General features: G+C 36.9%; 1 protein-coding gene across 2 annotated transcripts in view; it reads left to right on the top strand.

Moving 5' to 3' along the window:
* Positions 1–22,875, top strand: part of Gabrb2 (gamma-aminobutyric acid type A receptor subunit beta2) — a 232,899-nt gene that overhangs the window by 111,667 nt on the left and 98,357 nt on the right. For both annotated transcript variants that reach the window (XM_046426269.2, XM_046426267.2), the window contains exon 6: positions 6,778–6,860. In XM_046426269.2, coding sequence (XP_046282225.1) covers positions 6,778–6,860 — 83 coding nt within the window. The remainder of the gene's footprint in view (positions 1–6,777; positions 6,861–22,875) is intronic.

Below are 22,875 nucleotides of genomic sequence, written 5' to 3'. Positions count from 1 at the left end.
CCTTTCCTTCTCCCCATTTCCCAAGAGAAAGGACCTTGGACCTGAATGGTTCTAATTTTTTTTTTTTTGACAGTCTAACTGGTAAGAACCTCAGATTTTAAAATACATTTCTATAATGTATTCTATCAGCCAGAAACCCAACAGGAAACAGATGGCACACTGAAAATGGAATAATTTGAGGAGTGTGCAATAAAAGAGTGATTTACAAATAGACAAACAGCACCCTCCCCCTCCGGACAGGTTGTCATCAGCTCTCTGGTCTTCCAGTCTTAGAGGGTAAGAGCAGGATTGGACAAGGGAACCCTAATGGGTTCCACAGGAAGGGAGGATGAGCAGCAGTTCCCTTGATTTCATTTTCCTTAAACTCCTGCTCTGTTCCCAGTGGCCAAATCTACCCTGAAGCCAGAGAGCCAGGGACCCAGATTTGGAGATACAAAGAGTCCAGTGTTTAGTGGTACAAAAATTGTGGCTAGGGGTAGAGGGTGGGGCTGGCAGGGCAAAGTACCAATCCATCATGTACAGTTTACATTTTAAAATGATATTTGGAAGAAGAGAAAAGAGACCCTGCTGAGATTGGAACTTAATCCCTCACGAACTAGCTGTGAATTGGCATCCATTGGCCACTTTAAAAAAAAAATTGTAAAAAAAAAAAAGACTGGTATAAAACTAATGTCTTATGTTCTGAAATATTATGTCTCTGATGTGTCATGCATCAAAACAAAATATAATAATTATGTTTTAATGAATGGAATTAAAAATGTACCCAGCATATTGAAACATTGTTTTAAATTGTGAAAAAGAAAAACTACTGAAATAATCAGAGTCCCAGGTTTTTTTTACCTGTATTCCTACTCTGTAAGGTGATTCTCATTCAGTTCAATCTCTTAATGTGATACAAAGTCAGATTTCAGTTGTTAGATGATGAGTCAAAAAATAGAACAATTGCATTTTCTCAGAGCCTTATACTTCCTTTTAGGCATAGTTTAGGAAGAAGTGGGGATAGTCCCACTACTGATGTGAGCATGCAATTTGTAGATGAGACAACCAATAATGCAGTTTGGGAGAGGGATAAACAAGAGATTGACAACAGAAGAATAATACTTGGGTTGAAATGTATTTATCTACTAATATTTTTGATTAAGTAGGATTTATTTATTCACAAAATGAGATTTCATCAGAGGCTACTTTTTGGATCTCATGGACTTGCTATTTAAGGAAGTATCTTTCATAACAGTGCCCGCATTTGTGACAGACACCTAGGCAGCCCTTTAATGGTCACAGTATCTTTGCAGAGGATAAGATTCCAGAAAATCAAAGAGTCACAGAAGGCCAGACAGCTGTGGAAGAGTACAAATAGCTCTAATCTGAAATGCATGATTTATCAAATGGGAACATGATTGCTAGCAATCTTACTTTTTTTGGTGATTACAAAGTTGAGTGTAGTAGTGCATGTGACTCTATGTGAGGACTTATAAAGAGCTTTTAGAAACAATTATGCATGAGTCTTGGAGAGTTTAATTTAAGCTCAAGGCCCCTGTGAAGGTAAATGAAGAGGACAAAATGGCAAAAAAGAAAAAAAAATGGTGAGGGAGACCTTCAATCGGAAGAATATTAAATAGAACTCCTTGGGGAGGCCTGTATTTTTGCTCGGCTGGGGTGGGCTAATCTACATAATTGACTAAAACAGAATGAACAGCTGTGAAATCCTGCATTTGGATGTGTGGGTAAAACAAAATTACAAAATATACAAGGTCACAGAACATGATGTGTTTTCATAGGATTATAGAATTTCTAAGCTTGTTTGGGCTATAAGAAATTGACCAATCTTCCAGAGAGGCTGAATTACTTTATCAAGGTCATCTAGCTAGTTAGTTAAAGCATACTATTAAATACATGGACTCTGCAAAGCTTCCTGGATTCACATCCTGCCTCTCCCACTCACCATGGGATTCTTGGGGAAAACCACTTTCTGTTGTCTCAATTTTCTCATCTATAAAATGAGAATAGCAATCGGACTTAATTGAGGAAATACATTTCGGTAACACAGAATGGTGTTTTGAACTTATTAGTAAGTCATCAATTAATATTAGGTATGTTTGTCACAAGTGAGAGAGCCAAAGCCGAAGCTACCTACCTCCCATAACAATGTTCTACCTATTTATCCCATAAAACACAACAGTAATGAGAGTTAGAAGGGAGAGATTAGTTTCCCAACCCAAATGGTTGCAAGACACAGAATAATGTCTTCTTTTAGAATAGGACAACAGAAGTGTTTAAAGGACCTTTGAGGGAAGAGAATCAGATGAGAACTTTTCGAAATTTGGGTTCATACACTAATGTTTAAATTCAGTATTTGGACCTTTTATTTGCCTATCTGAAATTCTGAACTTAGATTTTTTTTTTTTGCTTTAAAGCTTGCAAAAATACATATTGATATCTTTTTGATAACTGAACTTTTAACATGTTGATATTTCTGTGATAATGATGCATCCCAGTGCCAGACGATCCTTTTATCCTTCATAATTAAAATATGTTGTGCTTTTAAGTAAATGTGTATTTTAGCAAAGCAAAAGCATACTGTGTATCAGGACAGTATGTTTCAAATAAAGTTGTGAATAAGTCATGTGATTTTATTTTAACATGAAGATGTTCAATAAATTCTTATGGAATTGGATTGTCACCTGTATGAAAGAATCAACCAAAGCATAAGTACAAAGTCACTTTATTTACTCCTTATAAGCTCTGGTTGAAATTCTAACCAGGTTTTCACATGCTCAGATACTTGTGTGACTCTGAATCCTAAAGAATCTGCAGAAAGGCCTAAGTGATGTTACACTAATTATAATTCTATGGCTTTTCATATTGACTGAGTGACAAAACCATCAGTTATTACTTAACAGTTGCCTTTGGTCTTATCCAAACTGGAATTCACAATATAATATCCCACTTGGAATGATATGGTAGCATTGTTAATTCTCTGGTCATAACACTATAAAATTTCTGTTATGGCTTTGGTACAAAATGCTGGCTGAGCTGTTGTATTTCTTGGTTTTATACATGCCTTTAGTGACTCCTTGGGCTATGTGGTGTACTTAGTTTTCTTGCTGTACATTAGTATTTTATGACAAAAGTCATTTTGGGGTGACAGCAGCCAATAGCTAAGTAGTAAAAAATTTATCCAAAGACCTCTTTGCCCAAGCAGAATATTGACAGTTTCAGGCACAGCTTTTATCATGTGGTATAGTTCATCCCCACAGAAGACATTTCCAGCTTTGACTATAGATGGTTTGCCAGAGGTAAACAAGGCACATTCCAGAGCATAGTTTACTGTTTCCTTTGCTTGAAGGCAGAGCTATCTCCATATATATATATATATATATATATATATATATATATATATATATAATTTTTTTTTCTTAAAACCTAATCAGGATACCTGCATAAAAGTCTTCTAGCCTCATTTCATAGTCTCCTGCTAGTGTAGGGGCATTGAGATACTTAAAGCCATTATTGAAGTTTATCAGGATCCACAGAGGCATGTTCAGGAAAAGCCCATTAACTGTGTTTATTGCATTGACTTATTCCTGTAGAGTCTCTGTCCTGTTTTAAATCAAAAAGTCCCAAAGAACAGATTCAGATGCTCATTGATAGGCTTTTCTGAATAAGATTCCTTCCATGATAACTTCTTCAGTAACAATGACTTGACTCTCATATTTACTTGAGAATTTTTACATAAATTAGGCACTTAAGGAGAATTGCCTAGAAATTCTTAGTTTGAGAATGCTTATAATCATAGATTTTTTTCTTTTTAATTCATTATTATGGGTATTATAATCATCATCATCATCATCATCATCATCATCATCTTAAATTGGTGACCTGTACCAGGAATGTGTACTTAAAATGCAAACATGACAAAATTGTTTGTGGTTCCTGATCTCAGAAAACACTTGAAAAAGATGCAGGTTTGTTATGCATCTATATAGTCTGTCTGACAGAGTTCCATATACATACATGTAAAGTAATTATTCATTTTGCATATTTATGTTCTGGGAAGTTATTTACACCCATATATATGTACATATATACGGTTTATTTATAAGTTTTTATATTCTACACTTCTTCGTTTGCATAAACTTGTGCCTAGACAATAAATTGTGGTAAAATATCTTATCATGGTATCTACTCATTAGCAGGTAGTAATAACTACAGCAGAAGGTGCAGAACATTTTATGAGTTACAAATCTCTTCCTACTTTTGCCATCCTACAACAAATTAGGATGGCAGGTTTTTATTTGCAAAACAGGGCAACCAAGTGTCAGTAACTACAGATCAAGATTCCAAATGGTTGATTTTAGCTCCAAATTTCCTACTTTTGTCCAATAGGAGACACTTACCAATGCTTTGTGAATAGTTAATAGAAAATATTTTAATGTCTGTTAGCTGTATAATGTATTGTGCAATTAAAAAATAGTAAAACAGACATAAGTATGAATGTGGTGAGAAAACACTTTCTTCTACTTATTTTTAAGATATGAAGAGGACTTGCTCCTGTGATAGCCTTAGCTATTTTATTTTCCTGGTGTCCATGGCAATGGTTCAGAGATGGCGATTGCCATGAATGTGCATTATCACAAAGACTGACCCACCACCTATAGCAACACTGCGATTTCACCTCACTTGCAGTTTGTCCTTCTGTACCTGTCGCCTTCTTGATTATGTGTATGCCTTTCTACCGTTCATGTCTGTTCATGTCTTCTGGATTCATTTTATTCAATGAATTTAATTTTCTCCATTTCTGCAGGTAGGAATTAATTCTGCTATTTTACAAGGGTAATACTGGTGTTTGGTATGCCTATCATGTATCTAATCTCTTGTCCCTTGAAACCTTCCATTCCGCATATTCATGTGTCTTTTAGCAGCAATTCAGATTGTATCTTCATCTAAAAACACAAATGAACAAAACAATCAGTGGACCAGTGAGAAATTCATATAAGTATCACTTAGTTAAAATGAATTATAATGTTTCAACCTTGATAAAAAAAGTGAGATTCGAATGTTAGTTTTAATAGGATTTATGGCATATAGAAATCTGGTAAATCTCAATGAAAGCAAAAGTAATCAAACTGACAATCTGATAAACTCTAGTATTATTTATGTAGGGTTGCTTAAATTGGTTAAGTTATATCTATTGTTCAAAATATTAAAAGAACCTTTATAACCTAAGACACATTATGAATTTAAAAAAGAATATAAATTACACCATAAAATAATCCTTCAAATACAAAGATTTACAGTGAGCAAAACCAACTGCTTACGTCATTAAAAATCCATATGTTTATTTATTCAACAGATGTATATTGAGTGCCTTGCTGTGAATAGAGTGGAATGTGCCCTTATACAGCTTAAACTTTATTAGAAGAAATAGTTCAAAGAAAAATGAATAATCGAGATAATTTCAGATTGTGGTAATTGCTTAAAGGAAATGAGTAGAAACCTGAAATGGACCATTAGTCATGGCAGCCACTTTGGTGGCCTGCTGGGGACGGGCTTCTTGGGGAAGGTGATTCTGAAATTAATGATCAGAAGAGAGGGCTCTGTGTAGGCCTAGAAGACTCTTGTTCTAGGCAGAAAGAACAGGTGGCATGGCTGAAGGACACTGAGCACTGAGCGAGGACACAGTGTGTTAGGTGATCAGGAAGAAGGACATGGACAGAGATTCCAAAACATAATGGGCCATAGCCAGGGCTTGGGGTTTTCTTGGAAGAATCACTGAAAAATTTAAGCCAAGGAGTATAAAATCTAATTTATGCTCCTGTGTGGAGATGAGGCAGGGGGACACCTACTCAGCGGGGAGGCAGTGGAAATGGTAAGGAATTGAAGCAGAGTAGCCAACAGGGTGTGTTGAAGAAAAGGAAGGAATCAGAGTGATCTTCAGATGTATAAAAAAGGAAAACAAAAATTAACAAAATATAAACCTTTATAGAAAAGTTTATCAACCTTAGGAGGCAATGATTCTTTATACTAAGTGAATCGAATATTTTTAATCTTTAGTTGACAATCCTATGCTGTTCTAAGGAATTCCATACACTCCTTCTACTTGGATTACAGGTTTAAACTGTACTCAAGGTTCTTTTAATTAAAAAAATCTAACTATACACTATTTTTTCCAAGCCAGAACTACATCTTTTTTCCCTCTTCCCAGCACAGAGCATCGTGCTCCTCACAATAAGCATAAGTTGGTCAAATTCAACATTAGTTTGTACTCTTAGTTTTCTTCAGGAGATGTAAAGTTTAAACGTTTTAAAGCACTTGCATAATACTCTACTATAGAAAGAAAGGTGAAAAATGGTAGATTGAAGGTAACGTTGTTGAAAAATGCGATTTTAGGGTCTTGAGAAAGGAAGGAGGAAACCTGGGAGGAAGAGGAGTATTGCTTGTCTCTCATTTACCTGTGTGGTTGATAGAACATCCGGGGGATTGCACCCAGACATGGGAACTGCCTGCCTCACAAACACTGTCAGGTGATTTTTGCATGAGTAGTTAATGGTCCACTCTTAGGGAAATACTGATTTAGTCCAGTCTCTACTTTCTAATCATCATGATGAGCCTCATAAAGTATAGTGTTTTATCAAAAGTTGCATCACTTCTTTTCTTTAGAGCTTAGGCTAAATCACAGTCACCCAGAGAGTCCAGATTTATCTGAGACACCTGGGTTTAACTTTCCAGCTCAGGTCATGGCCCTGCTAATGATGCATATTGCTCTTTCTCTTCTAGAATCACAACCACAGCTGCCTGCATGATGGACCTGCGGCGGTACCCACTGGACGAACAAAACTGCACCTTGGAAATTGAAAGCTGTAAGTGTCTCTGAGAATCCAGCTAGAGGGAACTCTGCTGTAAGCTTCTCTGGGGGCAGGGGCCCTTATACTGGTGGGTGTGCAGACCAAAATCCTGCAGAAGTTCTGCTAAGCACAAAAAATTTAGTGGAAGGAGGTGGTGACAAACAACATCTCTCCTCCATTATGCTGCCACCCTTTTATTCCCGTCTCTATTTCCTTAAAAGAGAGGTTTAATGGAAGAAATAATCTGGGAATAAAAGGAAGTTGATAGGATCCTGGAAGGAGACCAAAGGCTATTCCAGACATTTAAAGTATGGAATTGGTGCAAATGGTTGCAATAGACTTAAGAAAATAGGTGCAGGTGGCGCTGTCTCATAAAATCTCCCAATGGTCTGTCTGCCTCTCTGTGTCTCTTTGTAATTGTTAAGTGATGTGACCTTCCATATTGATTAGTTAAGGTGTCCTTAAATTATGGATTAATGGAATGTTTTGTTCTAGTTTTAAAACTCTGTTTTTGGTGTCCAATGTTTATATTCTTGCTGAAGTCCTTGTGTGTGTGTGTGTGTATTCATTGTATTTACTGTTCTGAAGCATGGTGGCTTTTGTAGGCTGTGGTTTTAGCTCCATGTTGATTCAGTCACCTACCCTGTTGGTTGGGCTAAAATGTTGATTGGTAACCTGTCTTCATATCAAACATCACACAGGAAGTTATCTGAAGTGGAAGAACATTCTGAATCTCTTTTTCTTTGTCAATTCTTTGGAATGCTTGCATTCCTTCTCCCACTAAATAGTTGGGAGCTGACAATTTTACATCCAGTTTTCTAGGTACTCAGTAGCTGGATTGCTGGGAAGACACTCTTATCCTTAGGGAGGAATTTTAGCTGTGGCAGACCATGGGACTCCAGATCACTGCTCTGAGCAGAAATGCAGTATTTATGATACATTGTGGGTATTTTGGAAGAATTCAAAAGCTAGGTTCTGAGGATAATTAAATTTACATGCATTTTGTAAAAGCTGATTGCTTACAAACATTCCAAATAATCATTATTTTCCAGTTAGATCTTTGCCATACAAAACTATTTTAAGAAATAGGTCTATAGGATTTCAGAGATTTATTATATGTAAATATCAGTGAGACAGCATCATTACTGCATGTTGCTTTTTCTTAACATGTGGTTCAGTTTATGGTACAATATTTCTAAGAATTCAAACTCTGACAATTTCACACTGTGGATGTAAGGTTATTTCTTTAAAAGGTAATTTGCCGTCCACCACTCATGAATTGTTTGTGATAAGAGCACGTTTTGAGGTGGAATTTACACTGAGATTTTAAATAGTCACACCCCTCCATGGAGGAAGCATTTTTATTGCTCTTATTTAAATAGTCTTCCATATTCCTCTCAGGTAAGTAAATGAGGCCTTTTGAGTTTTTTAAATAATTGTTACTGGTAGATTATAATTATACAGATATATCATGCTATATTTATATATACACATAATATAATTTGATCAATCTCATTCCCCAACACCTTGGCCTTTCGGTTTCAAAGAACTGATGCCTAAGGACCTGAACAACACCCCAAAATTTGTGATGTTATTAATTTTTACAGAGATATTTAAAAATTGCCATGATAATTCATTAAGCTTTATATATTTCATTTAAGATTAGTTATTCTGAGAAATGTAATAAATATCAATATTTCTGTCTTTATAATTAGGGTAACAGACTCAAAAAGTTAAAGTTATTTGTCCAAGATCACTCAGCTTCTTAATGGCAGAGTAGATCTGTGCTGTTGCGATTAATACCTGGTTTACCTTAGTAAAGACACTGATTTTGAGGGACCCGATTAAAAGACTTCCACTCTTAGCCCTCTTATTCTTATTCTGAAAATCAGGAAATTTTCCCAAAGGGAAATTGGGACTTAACAATTGTTATGCTCGAATTCGGGATCCCCGAAGACTACCAGAGACCCAAGATCGATGTAAGCAGCAAAGAGGTGTTTATTGCGAGCTAGCTCGGTCCTCCGCATGCACACACAGCAACTGGTGATGCTGAGAGGCCCCGAGCCCAGGGTTTGCAGCATTTTTATACATTCTTTGGAGAGGGCAGGGACTTCATATACATCAGAGCAAATCATCACACATCGCGGGAAAATCAAATAACAACTCTAAAACATGATTAGCACATTCACTGGCAGGAACAAGTTGGATAGGGGTGATTGGTCAGTACAAAAGGGGTATTCCTTTGAACTGATTGGTTTAAGCCAAGAGGGGTGTACGTGCTGAACTACATGGTTTCCCAACAGGTTATCAACTACCATAAACTACTGGGAGGGTCATCTGGCATCCCAGGTATTTCCCTGTTTCATGCTGATTGGTGGCTGCTAGGGGGTTGCTATGGATCTCCACCTAGCCTGACTGAGTCAGGGACACCTGGCACAGCAGATCTCTCCTGTTATTTGTAGATAAACAACTTAGCAGGGTGGCAATGTGCCTAGGAGTGCTCTGTGGGTTTTTCCAAGGACAAAGGTGATGTCCCTTCCTTGGACAGGCTTGCTCTGAGGTAGAGGCTGGTTTTTCATTAGCATAATGGAAAGAACAATAGATACTTTCTGCCCTCTATGATGAGGAAGATGGATATAATTTAAATAAACACATACACGAATATAAAATTGCATTAGTCAAAAGTGCTATCTGGGTATTTAGTTTTATAAGGTCTTAAAGAAAGAGAATTTATAGAAGTCTGGAAGTAAAGTGCTGGGGATTCTAGGTGGTCAGAATGGACTATGTTTGCTTCATTACTGTTCTTAAATTTAAAATGACAGAGATGTCCTATAGGATCAATGGGATCTGCAGAATTAAATGGGCCCTGATACTATTTATCACTACACAGGCCATGAACCAAACTGCCAAAATAGGAGAATTCATTGAAAGGTGCTTCCATTTATTTTTCTCTCTTAAAGCTGTCTTTCATCTACTTGTTCCTATCATCTCTATGATCAGAGGCTACTCGTCATTTTTTGTCTTTGTAGCATGGGCATTTACACATTCATGGACATATCTTGTCTAGATTTGTCTCTGAACCTGTCAGGACAGGTTGGGAAAGGGACACTGTAATATTTTCCTATTTTTTTCTAGGGTGTTACTCTAAAAGTACCAGATAACACTTTGCCTATGTAAATACAGTTTTTTGAATGTTCTTGCTAGTAATAAATTCCAGTACAGAAATAATAAATGGTCTGAAGGTTGCTGATGCTGTTAGTACAAGCCAAAGATCTCTTCTAAGGGACAGAGCAGGTCAGGTTGAGGCCAGGTATCTGATATTGGTATAAGAAAGCTGAGCTGTTGCAAATTTAACAGAGCCAGCCCTCTAACTATTCCAATTTTGAGGAGTCTGACTATACCCCATTTCACAATTTCTCATTTTTTAATGGAACATACTAAGGAAATTCACAGTATAAAATGTTTTGCTGACCTTATGACAGTGTGAGTGACTAGAACTTTATATAGTTTTAAAAAGAGAGAAATCTTTGACTCATACTAACAGTCTGAAATTGTATTTGGCAGCAATGGATTTCCAAAGCATTGGTAAACTTGAGACCATTTATTATTTCTGTACTGGAATTTATTACTAAGTAGCAAGAACATTCAAAAGAACTGTATTTCCTTAGAATGTTCCATCCGTAAATTTAAAAAAAATGTAAAAAATGGGAGTGGGGGGGAAAACATATCCTCAAAATGGGAAAAGTCAGGGGTGGCTCTATTAATTCTGCACCAGCTCAGCTTTCTAATACCAGTATCAGCTATCTGGTCTCATCATGACCTGCTCAGTCTCTTGGAAGAGCAAGGAAGCCTCATTCTGTCTCCAACACCAGTTTCAGGTTCTTCACTGGGGACATGTTAACTCCTTGTTTGGAAAGGAATATGGAATTCTCCCATCTGGATGCTTTGATAACTAGTTCAAGTAATTAAAAATGCAAAGTGTTCTCTTTTTTTCCCCTCTTCTTTTGGTGTGCATTTATCTCATCCAATCTCAGGCTCAGTAGAAAATGTAGACACAATGTCTTAGAGGATGAGTTTAATGCTGTCTCAACTCTGTTGGTTTTCCAGTCAGTCTCAACCTTTGTGGGATCCACAGTGAATCATAAGGTGCAGAACTCTGCTCTTCATTAGGCAGTTTCACAGGATTTACCAAGTGTGGGCTGAGATGGATAACCAGATATCATCTTTTAAGATCTTACAAAAACTATCTTACACACTGACCTTTTTGACAGTATCATACATTAGTTCTTTCTGGCCTCTAAAGTCACTGATTATCTGAGTGATATTGGAGAAGTCACCCTACCTAACCAGACCTTAATTTCCTCATGGATAAAATGGGGACAATTATATCTACCACATGAGGTTTTATGAGAATAAATGTAATACTAGAGATGAAGACTCTTGAACATTGGATGTGGTAAATAGTAACTTCAGCCACTTCATAAATAGTAACTTCAGCCATTAATAATAATTAACATAATAATAGAAGTTTTCATTATATTTTTAAAGGGTCCCATTATAGTCAGTCATAGTGACACATACCTATAATGTCTGAGATTCCGGAGTCTGAGGCAGGAGGATCAGAAGTTCAAGGCCAGCCTCAGCAACTTGGTGAGGTCCTAAGCAACTTAGGGAAACCCTGTCTCATAATGAAACGTTTTTTTGAAAAGTGGGGGCTGAGGGTGTAGCTCAGTGGTTAAGTGCCCCTGGGTTCAATTCCTGGTATCAAAAATAAAATAATTTTCAGAACTAATAAATCCAGCTAAAGATGGATGCTTAGTACAGCTTTGCCTCTCTTGACTTTTATGGAGTTTATTCTAGTCCTTGTAGTGACATTCCAGGTTTATTTCATCTGTGATGCTATTTACCTTCTCTTAGAATGATTCACCCACCTGCGTCTACAGTGTAAAATGCAAATTAACATCTTTTGCTTTGGCCTGAGGAAATAGAATTAATAACTAGCTTTAACATCCAAAGACGTATATTTAAAACTGCTGTGACATCTGTACTTGGATGTCAGTCCATTTGTCAATATTATCCATTCGTAGTTTTAACAATATTTCAACTGGCCAAAGAAGGCCACCACCTGCTTATCAGGTAAAGCTTCCATGACTGTTGAAGAAGGGGTCCCTGTGAGTAACAATAAACAAGCACCAACCCCTCATCCTAAGAGAGATTCACCATGCTGTAGGAAAGCAGAGGGTAGGAGTATGCCTGCTGCTGCCTTACAGAATCTCAGTTTGGATATCTTAAAACAACTTGCTGATAGGTTATTGATGGAATGAAGGCTGTATTTTCTTTATCTAACAATTTCATCTTAAATCACCCTTTTGAAGAGATCAATATAGATGTGTACATTTAAGCATTTGAGGTATTCATTGCAAATATACTATAACAAAGGCTTAACATTAAATCTTGGAAGCCAGATATACTAAATACTCTACTAGCTAATACTTTCGTAAATATAACTATAATATATTGGAAAATGTAGAAACAAGAAGAGTGTCATAGATAGATAGATAGATAGATAGATAGATAGATAGATAGATGGCAGGCAGTGGGTTAGTGTGGCTTCCTCAAGTTAACTAAACAGGTACCTTAGCTTCTTCAAGCTCAGTTTTATCATCTTTTACAAAATTGTGATCCTTATAAATAATGAGATAAACAAGACATAGATTTTATGATCTTTATAAATAATGAGACAAACAAGACGTAGGCTTTTGTGCAATGCTTGACACTGATGTTTTTATATGTAGTGGCTCTTATCATTATAAACATCATCATTATCATTATCAAATTGCACCTGGAATATTGTGCTCAGAGTCACAACACTTTAAAAATATTTAGCAATCTGAACAACCAAAATGTAAATGGTACATAAACCAGGGAATTTGAAGGACCCAGTAGAAGAAACTGGAATTGGGAGCAGGAAGGCACATTTACCCCAAGGAAGGGAAATTTAGGCTAGTGGCGGGGGTGCTGTGTTTGAATAGGATGGCTATTTTCAAATAAGCACAGAATTTCCTCCTAAGAGAGCACACTATATCTAACCTAAGGGCAAAATTCTACCAACCCTGAAAAATGCCAAAAGACAATTTGGGGTTGAAGAGTAAAAAACAGAAAATTTCATAGCAATTGTAACTGGCAAAAAAATCAGATAGGTTGCAGTATTCTTTAAGACCATTTCCTGGGGATGAAGGACTTCTGTCATTGGACCAGTGATGAGGTTGGGATAATTTCCAAGTGGCTTTACATTGAGGGTTGCTTGGCACCAACAGAAATCAAAGGATTTTAATTAGAGGACAATCAGGCAAGCAATGGTTTATGTGAGGTTGTAGATCCCATATACATATACCTCTGGGAGCATGCTGCTCCAGAACAGATGAAAATCGCCTCCCTGCTAAGATTTCAAGTAGGACAGTGCCTGTGGCTGATGGTCTATTGTTATTCAGCCCCTAATCTTTCTTTTCTCAGATTTTCCTCATAGGATTACGTTTTACAGTTACTTCTTTATAGAATAAGGTTAAGGCCCTCATATTTTTTCTGCCTTTCTAAATAATCTAATCCCCCTTGAGTCTTCTGATCTACTTAAGGCTCAACAGAAGATAAGGTGTGTGTACATGTGTCAGTGCACATACACGTGTGGCGTGGGAGAGATCAAGTGGAGCGTGTTGAATAATGAAGCTCCCAAGCATTTTAGCTGACCTTGGAATTATTTTGAATTAGAAAAATATTTCTGTGACATTCCAGCAAGGCTTCGTCATAATTATTTATCAAGGAAATAGCAAAGAACATTGGAAATGCTCCACAGAGTCACTGCGTACAAATTTCATTTGCAATGCTGTTGTTTTGATAGTTTCTGGAATTGAATCTAGTATTGTGGAACTGAGGGGTTTATCTTCCTGGCAATCCTGTGGAGACATTTTGCTGGAATGTGTTCTTGGTTTAACAGTTATCAGTCCCTGAAGACCACGGATGAGTACCTGGATGTGTACTTAGTTTCAGTACCTCATCAGTGGTTATTCTGACCTCAGTGTTCATCTGGACTTCAAGATTTCTGTCCCTTCAGGTCTTCTATTATTTGGAAGTATGGACTCAGATCTAAAGGGTCTGTCTTGAAATTGAATTCAAACCCTTTAAAGTGTGTGTTTTTCCCCTGGTACAAAGAAATGTTGTTTTTTTTTTTTTTTTTCAAGTTATTCATTTCTTCTTTTTATAGTCTCCATTTTCTCTTTCTGAGATTCCTATTAGATAGGTCTTGGGTCTCCTATCTTGGTCTCCAATGGATCTGAACTAAAATGCATAGACTTTTTTGTCTTTCAGATTGCTAATATTTATTTTTATTTTTTTAAAATTTCATAGAGAGAAGGTAAATATTTTGTTTGGCAACCATGTTTTCCATTTCTAAAAACTCTTATTTATTTTTGATTGCCTGTCTTCCACAGTCTCTTGTTCTTCTATGGAATGGCATTTTTAAGGATTCCTGTGTATTTTCAACTTCTCTTCTGCCCCCTTCCCTTTCTGTTCCCTTCCATGATGGTGTATGTTTGTTACCTTGTTCCTTATTTCTCCTGCTGTTGATTTTTCTACATGTCTCTGATCTTGGTACTCAATTCATGTTTGTAATAAAGTCCTAGTTTGATCAGAACAAGTAGCTGATATGGGTTTTCTGAAACAACCTGTGTTTCCTGGGCACTTGTGTGTTGTGGTTTCCACAACCGGCCTCCAGGAAGGGGACTGGGCACTCTTAATGGGTTCCCTATTCAGGAGAGTGGGCCTCTCACACTTAACTGACACTTTGATCTGGGGCTTGGACACTATAGATTATTTCTTCCTTTCATGACTACTAGGAGGAACTGATGTAACTGAAATTTGTTTTTCCCCATTTATAGAGGTACCCAAGGCTCTCTGGGACCCCATTTTCTGTCTCTCTTCAATACAATACCTAAAGGAGGTCTCTACACAGCTTGGCTTTGTGAAAGTACTTTCTTAGCATCATCCAGTGCGTGGTCACCACAGCTGCTGACATGACAGGGAGATGGTTCCACACACAAGCTCAAGGTCTGTGTTTGTCAGTTCTCTAGGACACAGGTTCTCAGCCTTTCTGCAATACAGTTATATTACTGGTGATACTGTGAATTCCAAATGAAGGAGCCCCACCACAGACCTATTGAATCAGTAAATTAGAAGCTCTGTAGTTGATTACGGTGATTGCTCAAGGCACAGTACTTGTTAGACGGTGTAGACCTGTAACCGTGTTTTCATCCTCTCAGAAGACTCTTGAATAACACTAATGAGTAAGAGGAGGTCACAGTAGTGAATTGCCACATCATAGAAAGTATAAAATTAACAATTCCAGATATAAATTTGGGTAATATTTTACTAAGGAAAGTGCCTACTTAAACTTCTAGGATGAAGGTTTTATGGTATTACTTCTTCACACTTAGTTTACATTCATAATGATGTTTGATGAGACTTCTAGGTTATGTGGATGTTTTTCTAATACAAAATGAATGAGTATAAGGAGGAATCATTTAATCCTTCAGGAACATTAGAATTATTTTATGCATTAAAAGAAGTGAAGAGAAGTAATTTGGAATATCAGAAATCATTGATATTATTGAAAAATTGACTAAAACAGTCCATTTAGTAAGCAAATAAGCCCAGAGTTCAGGGAAACTTAGCCCTTTGACCACGTGGTAACCACAGCTGTGAAGTTTAGGAATGTGTTGGCAAGGTGTTCAGCTTCCAGCCTTCAGAACAGCATGGAGCAATTACAAGATACAGACTCCCATCACGGGTTCTTGAAACTGAAGCATTTTCTTAACAGCTAAGTGAATTCCTAAACCTTTCCTGACACCGTGTGTTTGATGAGGCTGTGCTGAGAAACCCACCTGGTAGATACTCACCTTTCTGAAGGTGACAGCCACCTTCTTTTAAGTTCCCACTGTCAATATTTGTCTTGCTTTGAAATTACCTATTTGATCGAGGATATAGTTCCTCATCTGCATATTACCAATTTCTCCGTGGCAAATTTCATAGAGAGAAGGTGTGGAGGCACAAACTTGTTTATTTAGTTATCTTTTAGTCTCAGGAAGGAGGCCAACAATGCCATCATCCCCCAACCTGTCTCTTCCTGGCTGGGCTTCATTTTGTACATGATTCTAATTAGGTGAAAATGTCACATTTGTGGATTCCTTAGCATTTTGAGTAAAGGCTGGAAAGCATTCTGTAAAGCCTGATGTGAACGTTATAAGCCAGAGGCATAAATATACCTGCAGACCCAGAGCTCCTCCAGAGGACTCCTGTTGTTCTCCTTAGAATCGCAGCCCATTGAACTTGGTCTTTTCTCAAATTCTGAACTTGGTTCCCTGTATCACCGTTTGAAGACACCTACCTTGCCAAAGGCTGTCAGTAATGCTGGTTCATGTTTGCCAGTCATTTACCACTTTCTCTATGAAGCCTCCAGAGTCTAGTCTTTACTCCTTCCCGACCTCCATTAACAACCAGCCCCGTGATTATTACATTACTAGCATGATCACCATCCGCACCGTTATCAGTAGGAACTACCATTTATTACATGTTTCTGCCTGGCTTTGTGCTGTCTGTATACATATACTTCATCTCATCTTGTGCCCTCATATGCTAGTGATTGATATCATTTCCTCTTCAAAGATGAGGACATGGATCTTAGAGAAGTGTAACTTCTGTCACGCTGCTCAGGCCAGCAGGTATGTGTATTGATTAAGGGTTAATGGAAGAGAATAGAGCCTGATGTAGCTGATTTAAGCATAGGAGGTTTATTTGGCTTACAGAATTCTTGGAAGGACTAACAAACAAGACTATTGGCTGAGCTTTTGGCTGTGACTCCCAGGACCACAGCCCAGCCTTCTCTTGCCAAGGCAGACTCTGATTCTTTTGGGATACTGCGACCACACACTGAATGCAGTGCCTCTGCTCTGGCTGCTGGAAACAAGCTCTACTGCTTCTTAGGTAGGATACGGTATAGATGTGCTGTGTGCACAAAGAGATTAAGTACAGGTCACTGCCTTCCCACTCAGTCCAGTCCTGATTGATGGACTGCATTTGATGGGCAGATCCTGGATCACATTTACAACTGTAGATAAAGTCAAAGCTGGGGAACATAGTTTTTAGTGAGATAATATCTTCTTTCAAATAATTTCTAAGCTGGGATTTGAATACAGGTTGGTCTGGTTTTAGAGCCTCTGTCTTTGTTGTATTTATTGCTTCCCTGTTTTTAGTGTAACATCAGATTAACTAACACATTTCTTTTGGATTATAACTAATTTATACCTAATAATTCTATTACCTAATTTAAATCCTACCTAATAAATTGTATGTTTTTAGAAGACATTTGTTATTTTCTTCCCCCACCCTATGTTGGAACACTGTATTTAAAGAAACCTCTATTCTGTATGAGATTCCACTTCCCATAATGGAAGCCTAAAAAACCAGACACTCGCTTTCAGCTTCTCTGGGGTGCCAAGACCAACACGTCGCCCATTATATGACTTTGAATTGGAAATCTGGGGCAGAAGAACTGGTAATGTGAGAAAAGTCCAGCTTAAGAAGGGACTCGGTCATGGCAGTGGGTGGGTGGCAGTGCTCAGTGGCACATGTCAGTGGCATCTGCAAAGAACTACAATATCTTAACCCTGTGGAGCTGGCCCTGATGAATGTACCAGACCAAACATGCTCTATAAATTTGGAAATTTTTCCTCAAAGGATAGCATCCACCACTGGCCCCTTGCCTTCTATAAGCTGTTCTTCATCTGTTTAATAAATACCTTTTCTATTTGATTTAGCCCAAGCCACTTTCTATTGTTTGCAGCCAAGAACCTTGATGGCTTGTGTTTATACTGGAAGGGTAAGGTCCTAAGTTATCTTTTATGTCCTTTGGTGCTTTGTGTATGACAGGCCGTCATTACATTCATCAGTTCACTGTATTTGTTTCATTAAGGTTCACTCTAGACACAGGTCCTTTAACAAACAAACACTAATGGCATTAAGAATCCCCTAAAGTATATGCACCTCTATTGGGATTTATCAACCTTCTTCCTCACAATCTCTATGGCAAGTGACTCCAGGCTATTTAAATGAAAATATTAGATACTTTGTGTGAACTGTCTTACGGTCATCTTCATGTGTCTGTATCTACCTATCTTTTGATGGGTTGCTGGATTCTACTGGGTACTAAGTGCATGACATTCACTGTCTCATTTAATATATCAGCCTGATGAGATATTAAAAGGCACAAAAAGATTAAGTAAAGGTCACACAGCTAATGAAGTGTGGAGTCGGGATTCAGTCCCAGACGGTCTCTCCCCATGGATCATGCTCTGGCTCAGCTCTCCACTGAACTGTGTCTGCATTAAAAGCATCCCAGGAAAGAGGACACTTAAGTCCTGGGCACAGTAATAGTCTAACCAGGCACTGTCTTAAACCATTTTAAGATGGGAAGTGACTCTGGACACTTTTGTCCCGGGTTTTAAGGAAAGTACTTACACTTTGTCGATATGGGTATCTTGGGATCCTGGAGTCCATAATGGGCCAAGAATCTCTTAAATCTTTGCTAGTCCCATTGTTTCTCTAAACTTTATTTTTTCCCCTAATAAGCAGGACATTTTACAGGATCTATTTCTCACCAAAATAGAGCTACTCTCAGTTTAATTAATTGCAAATGCTCCTTTCTACCACCTGTAGAGATAAAAAATGTATTCTGGTTATAAATTCTGAGACATTTTGTTTATACTTAACATTCTGACATAAAGTACAACTTGAGTGTACATTTAATCATATTCACTGCCAAATGGTAAAGGTTGATGGACAGAAACAGGAAAATTGCATTAAGAATTAACTGGCCTTGAGTTCAGTCATGGTGGCTGCTTTCAATTATAATTGTATCGGAATCACTTAATATGTAAACAAAAGACAGTGTATTGTAAATTGCTTGTATATGCATCAAAGTTGTTATTTGACTCTATCTTTCCAATTTCTCTCTTCTCTTTTAGTTCTTTTAGGCCATTCTAGCTGGATACAGTTTTTGGTTGTGAAGATGCATTACAGAACATTCTTCAAAGATTTTTTTTTTTTTTTTGTACCAGAAATTGAACCCAGTGGTGCTTAACAACCAAGTCACATCCCCAGCCCTTCTTTTTTTTTTTTTTTTTTTTACATTTTATTTAGAGGCAAGGTCTGGCTAAGTTGCTAGGGCCTCAGTAAATTGCTGAGCCTGGCTTTGAACTCATGATCTTCCTGACTCAGCCTCTTGAGCCACTAGGATTATAGGCATGTGCCATCCCACTCTCTTCAAAAATTCCCATTAAAACAAAACAAAACTCCCAATAACTACCACTTAAAATGCCATTTTGAGTTATACATTTTGACTAATATCTTTCTATTGACTATTTCATTTAATCCACACAGTAGCCACGTGGATAGGTATAAAGTCATCCCTACTTTATAGGTAGGGAAAGGAGGGGGGCGGTTAAGAATTTAAAACACAACAGTATGCACCGAGATTGAAATTAATTTAATACTGATTTAGCCTTTTGTGTTTTTTTTTTTTTTTTTGGTGCTAGGGATTGAACCCAAGGCCTTGTGCATCTAAGGCAAGCACTCTACCAACTGAGCTATATCCCCAGTCCTTCAATTAATTTAATACTGAAAGTCTAGTCATTTTAATACTTTCCCCCAGCTTTATTCAGGTTTAAGTGGCAAAAAATGGAATATCTGCATTGTGTATGATCAGATACTTGATATATGTGTTGTGAAGCTACTACCACAAACTAAGAAGGTAGTAATTTAACCATATTATGATACTCATTCACTAACTTAGTAGAAACAAGATAGGCTTAAAATTAAAGCTGATTATTCAGTTTAGCACATACCTATTGATACCTTACCAGTATTGGGAAGTCATAGGAAGAATTGGGAGAAAATGTTAAAAAATATCAGGAGCCTAGGAAGGTATTTATTACAAACAAACAAACAAACAAAAATAACTGGTGGGGGAGAGTTTGCAATGGTTATTTTAACCACCTCTCAATCCAAGACAATGAGAATATTGTCGTTTTTTTTCCAGAAAAATTTTCTCAACTCTCCATTGCCAAGTAAGAGATAGTGACAGTCCTGAAGCAATAAGAAATCATATTTCCTCTGATCCCTCTGTCCTCACAGTTTGAAGTTGCAGTGATCTCTGATCCAACTCCTACCCAGGAGGAAAGTTTGAAATGCATTTGGATTAGGATATTTTTCAGTTTCCTTATGAGGCTCATTTAAATTGTTACTTTTCTAGGTCCAATTTCTGATATTTTGAGCTTGTTGGTTAACTATTATGTGCATCTATAACTCAACAATAGAACCCAAAAATATCTGAGGACAAATTTCTGAATCACAGTATGCAACATAGAAAATGATGCTCTAAAATTCCCACCTAAAGTAAGTTTCTTGCTTTGGCTATCGAACACAGAAAGATGATCAAAAAAAAAAAAAAAACTTCTCTTTGACACATTTTCCTGGACCTTCCACTTATATTCTTAATCACAAATACCCAGAAGAGGATGTACTAACAATTAATTACATCTTGCAACTTACATGGGGTTGTATAGAATTAGCTCTTGATGGCTGAAAGAAGGAGAGGAGGCTGGTAGCATGGGCAGTCTTGGCTCATCAACCTGTTTTTAGTTAAGATCCAGAGAGGGATCATTGTATCAGGGAAATATGTTTCTTGAAGAGTCCTGGGGATATTTTACTTTGCTGCTCTTTTTGCCTACAATATATTTTTTTCTTTCTTTCTTTCTTTTTATTTTTTTTTGTTGTTTGTTTTTTTCTTTTTTGCTTAGCTAGCTCTTATTCACCTTCAAATCTAAAACCAAATTTATTTCTTAGCAAAAGCCTTCCTTAATTTCTCTCTCAAAAAAACTTATTCAAAGAATTTTTTTCACAATTGCAATATTTATTTGTTCTGTTTTATAATCAAGGCCTTCCTTTCTTTTTTGGAATATAAGTACCCTAAGGTGGGCACATGTTCATGTTTTTTAATTGTTGCATTATAATTATACAAAGTAGTATGGTTTATTGTGATATTTGTATATGCACATGTTGTAATGTGGTCAATTTCAATGCCTAGTTCCTCCCCTTTACTTTCCTCCCCCACTTTCCCCCAGCACATGTCCTCCACTGGTGTCCCATTTGTTTTCATGAGATTGTTTTATTTACTGTTTTACTCTCTAGCTTCCACATATGAGAGAAAACATACAATCTTTGGCTTTATGAGCCTGTCTTATTTCACTTAACATTATGTTTTCCATTTCCATCCATCTTCCTGAAAATGAAGAATTTTGTTTTTCTTTATGACTAAGTAAAGCTCCAGTGTGTATATATCACATTTTCTTTCCCTATTCATGTATCAATAGATTTTCTTTCTCATTATGTTCAAAGAATTGAATACAAAGCACTGTGACAATTTAGAAATGTATTGAATAATGCATGATGTATAGATGGATGGATGGTTGGATGCATAAGAAAAAGCCAGTCCAAACCACATTTCATTATTATTTGCTTCACTGAAGGGGCTCTCTTCTGCTTTGACCTCAAACTTGAGCCATCACCACTTGCTGAAAAACAAATAAGATGCCTGAGGTTGTGGCTCAGTGGTAGAGAGATTACCTAGCATGTGTGAAGCACTAGGTTTGATTCTCAGCATCACATATAAATAAGCTCCATCAACATATAAAAACATTTAAAAAAACAAATAAGAGCAAGGAAAAATGGGCCTATGTGGTTCCTGGAAACTCTTCATAAATCAATTTCTATGCATGTATGAGTTTGTTAGGATGAACCCAACCATTAAGCCCTTAAAAACAAACAAAGGACAACAACAAAAAACCCTTGGGAACCAACTATTACCTGCCTTCCCTTCCTTCTAATTTGTCACCAAAGGTGGAGAGTAAATAACCCCTGCAGTGAATGATCCTGTGCCCTTTCTTCTTCATTGTGTGGATAGTTGCTTAATTGAAATTTGAAGGACAAACCACTCCTGGAATCCTCTTAGTTGCTCATGATTTATTGCCATTTTTACACATTGGTGGATGTGATATCCTAACTTTGTTAAAGATTTTTGCATCATAAGGGGAATTGGATTATGATATTTTCCTTTTGGATAATATGTTTGTGAGGAATTGGTCTTAGAGTTATGCTGGCCTCAAAAAGCAATTGAAGGCATTGTCTTTCCTCTGTTTTCCGAAAGTTTCTGCTTGTGCTGATGCTTCTTTTTCTTTCTTGAATGTGTGATAAAATTCATAAGTAAAATCATTTGGAGCTTTTTTGAGGAAGTTTTGGATAAATTTAGACTTATTAGATAAGGTGCTTTTAGAGATAGGATTTTCTATTTCTTCTTGTGTCATTCTTGGTAAGTTGTGTTGCTCAAGATATTTTTTTTTCTTCTAAGATGTATAAATTTGCATGAAGTTGTTCATAATACTCTTTTATTATCCTTTTCATGCCCAACTATCTGTAGTGATAGCCCCTTTTCTTTCTTGATGTTAGAGATTCTCTCTCTCTCTCTGTTTCTTTCTCTCTTTTGATAAGTTTTCCTACTTATTTATCAATTGTGTTAGTATTTTCCAAGAAGCATCTTCTGGCTCTGGTAGTTTTCTCTGTCTATCTTCAAAGTTTTCATTATTTTTTTTTCTGGTTCTATCCAATTTTGTAAAAGATGATTAAAACATTCCAACTACCTCTGTGTAATTATTTTTTAATTCTGTAAATGTTTACTTCATATCACTTTAGGCATTATTTGTGACATACACATTGACTATCTTTAGGACTTGCTGATGAATTTTCCCTTTTATCATTATGAAATTTCTCTTTTTGTCTCTGGTACTATTGTTTTTGTCTCAAAATATGTTATACTCAATGTTAAAAGCACCATTCTGTCATTTTTATCATGGTCACTTTTAACACAATC

This window comes from Marmota monax, unplaced genomic scaffold (genome assembly GCF_021218885.2).
Source record: "Marmota monax isolate L192 unplaced genomic scaffold, Marmota_monax_Labrador192_F-V1.1 WCK01_AAM20220418_F8-fsc00246, whole genome shotgun sequence".
Classification (NCBI taxonomy): Eukaryota; Metazoa; Chordata; class Mammalia; order Rodentia; family Sciuridae; genus Marmota; species Marmota monax.
Note: the sequence above shows the minus strand (reverse complement) of the source record. Positions and strands in the feature narration are given on the sequence as shown.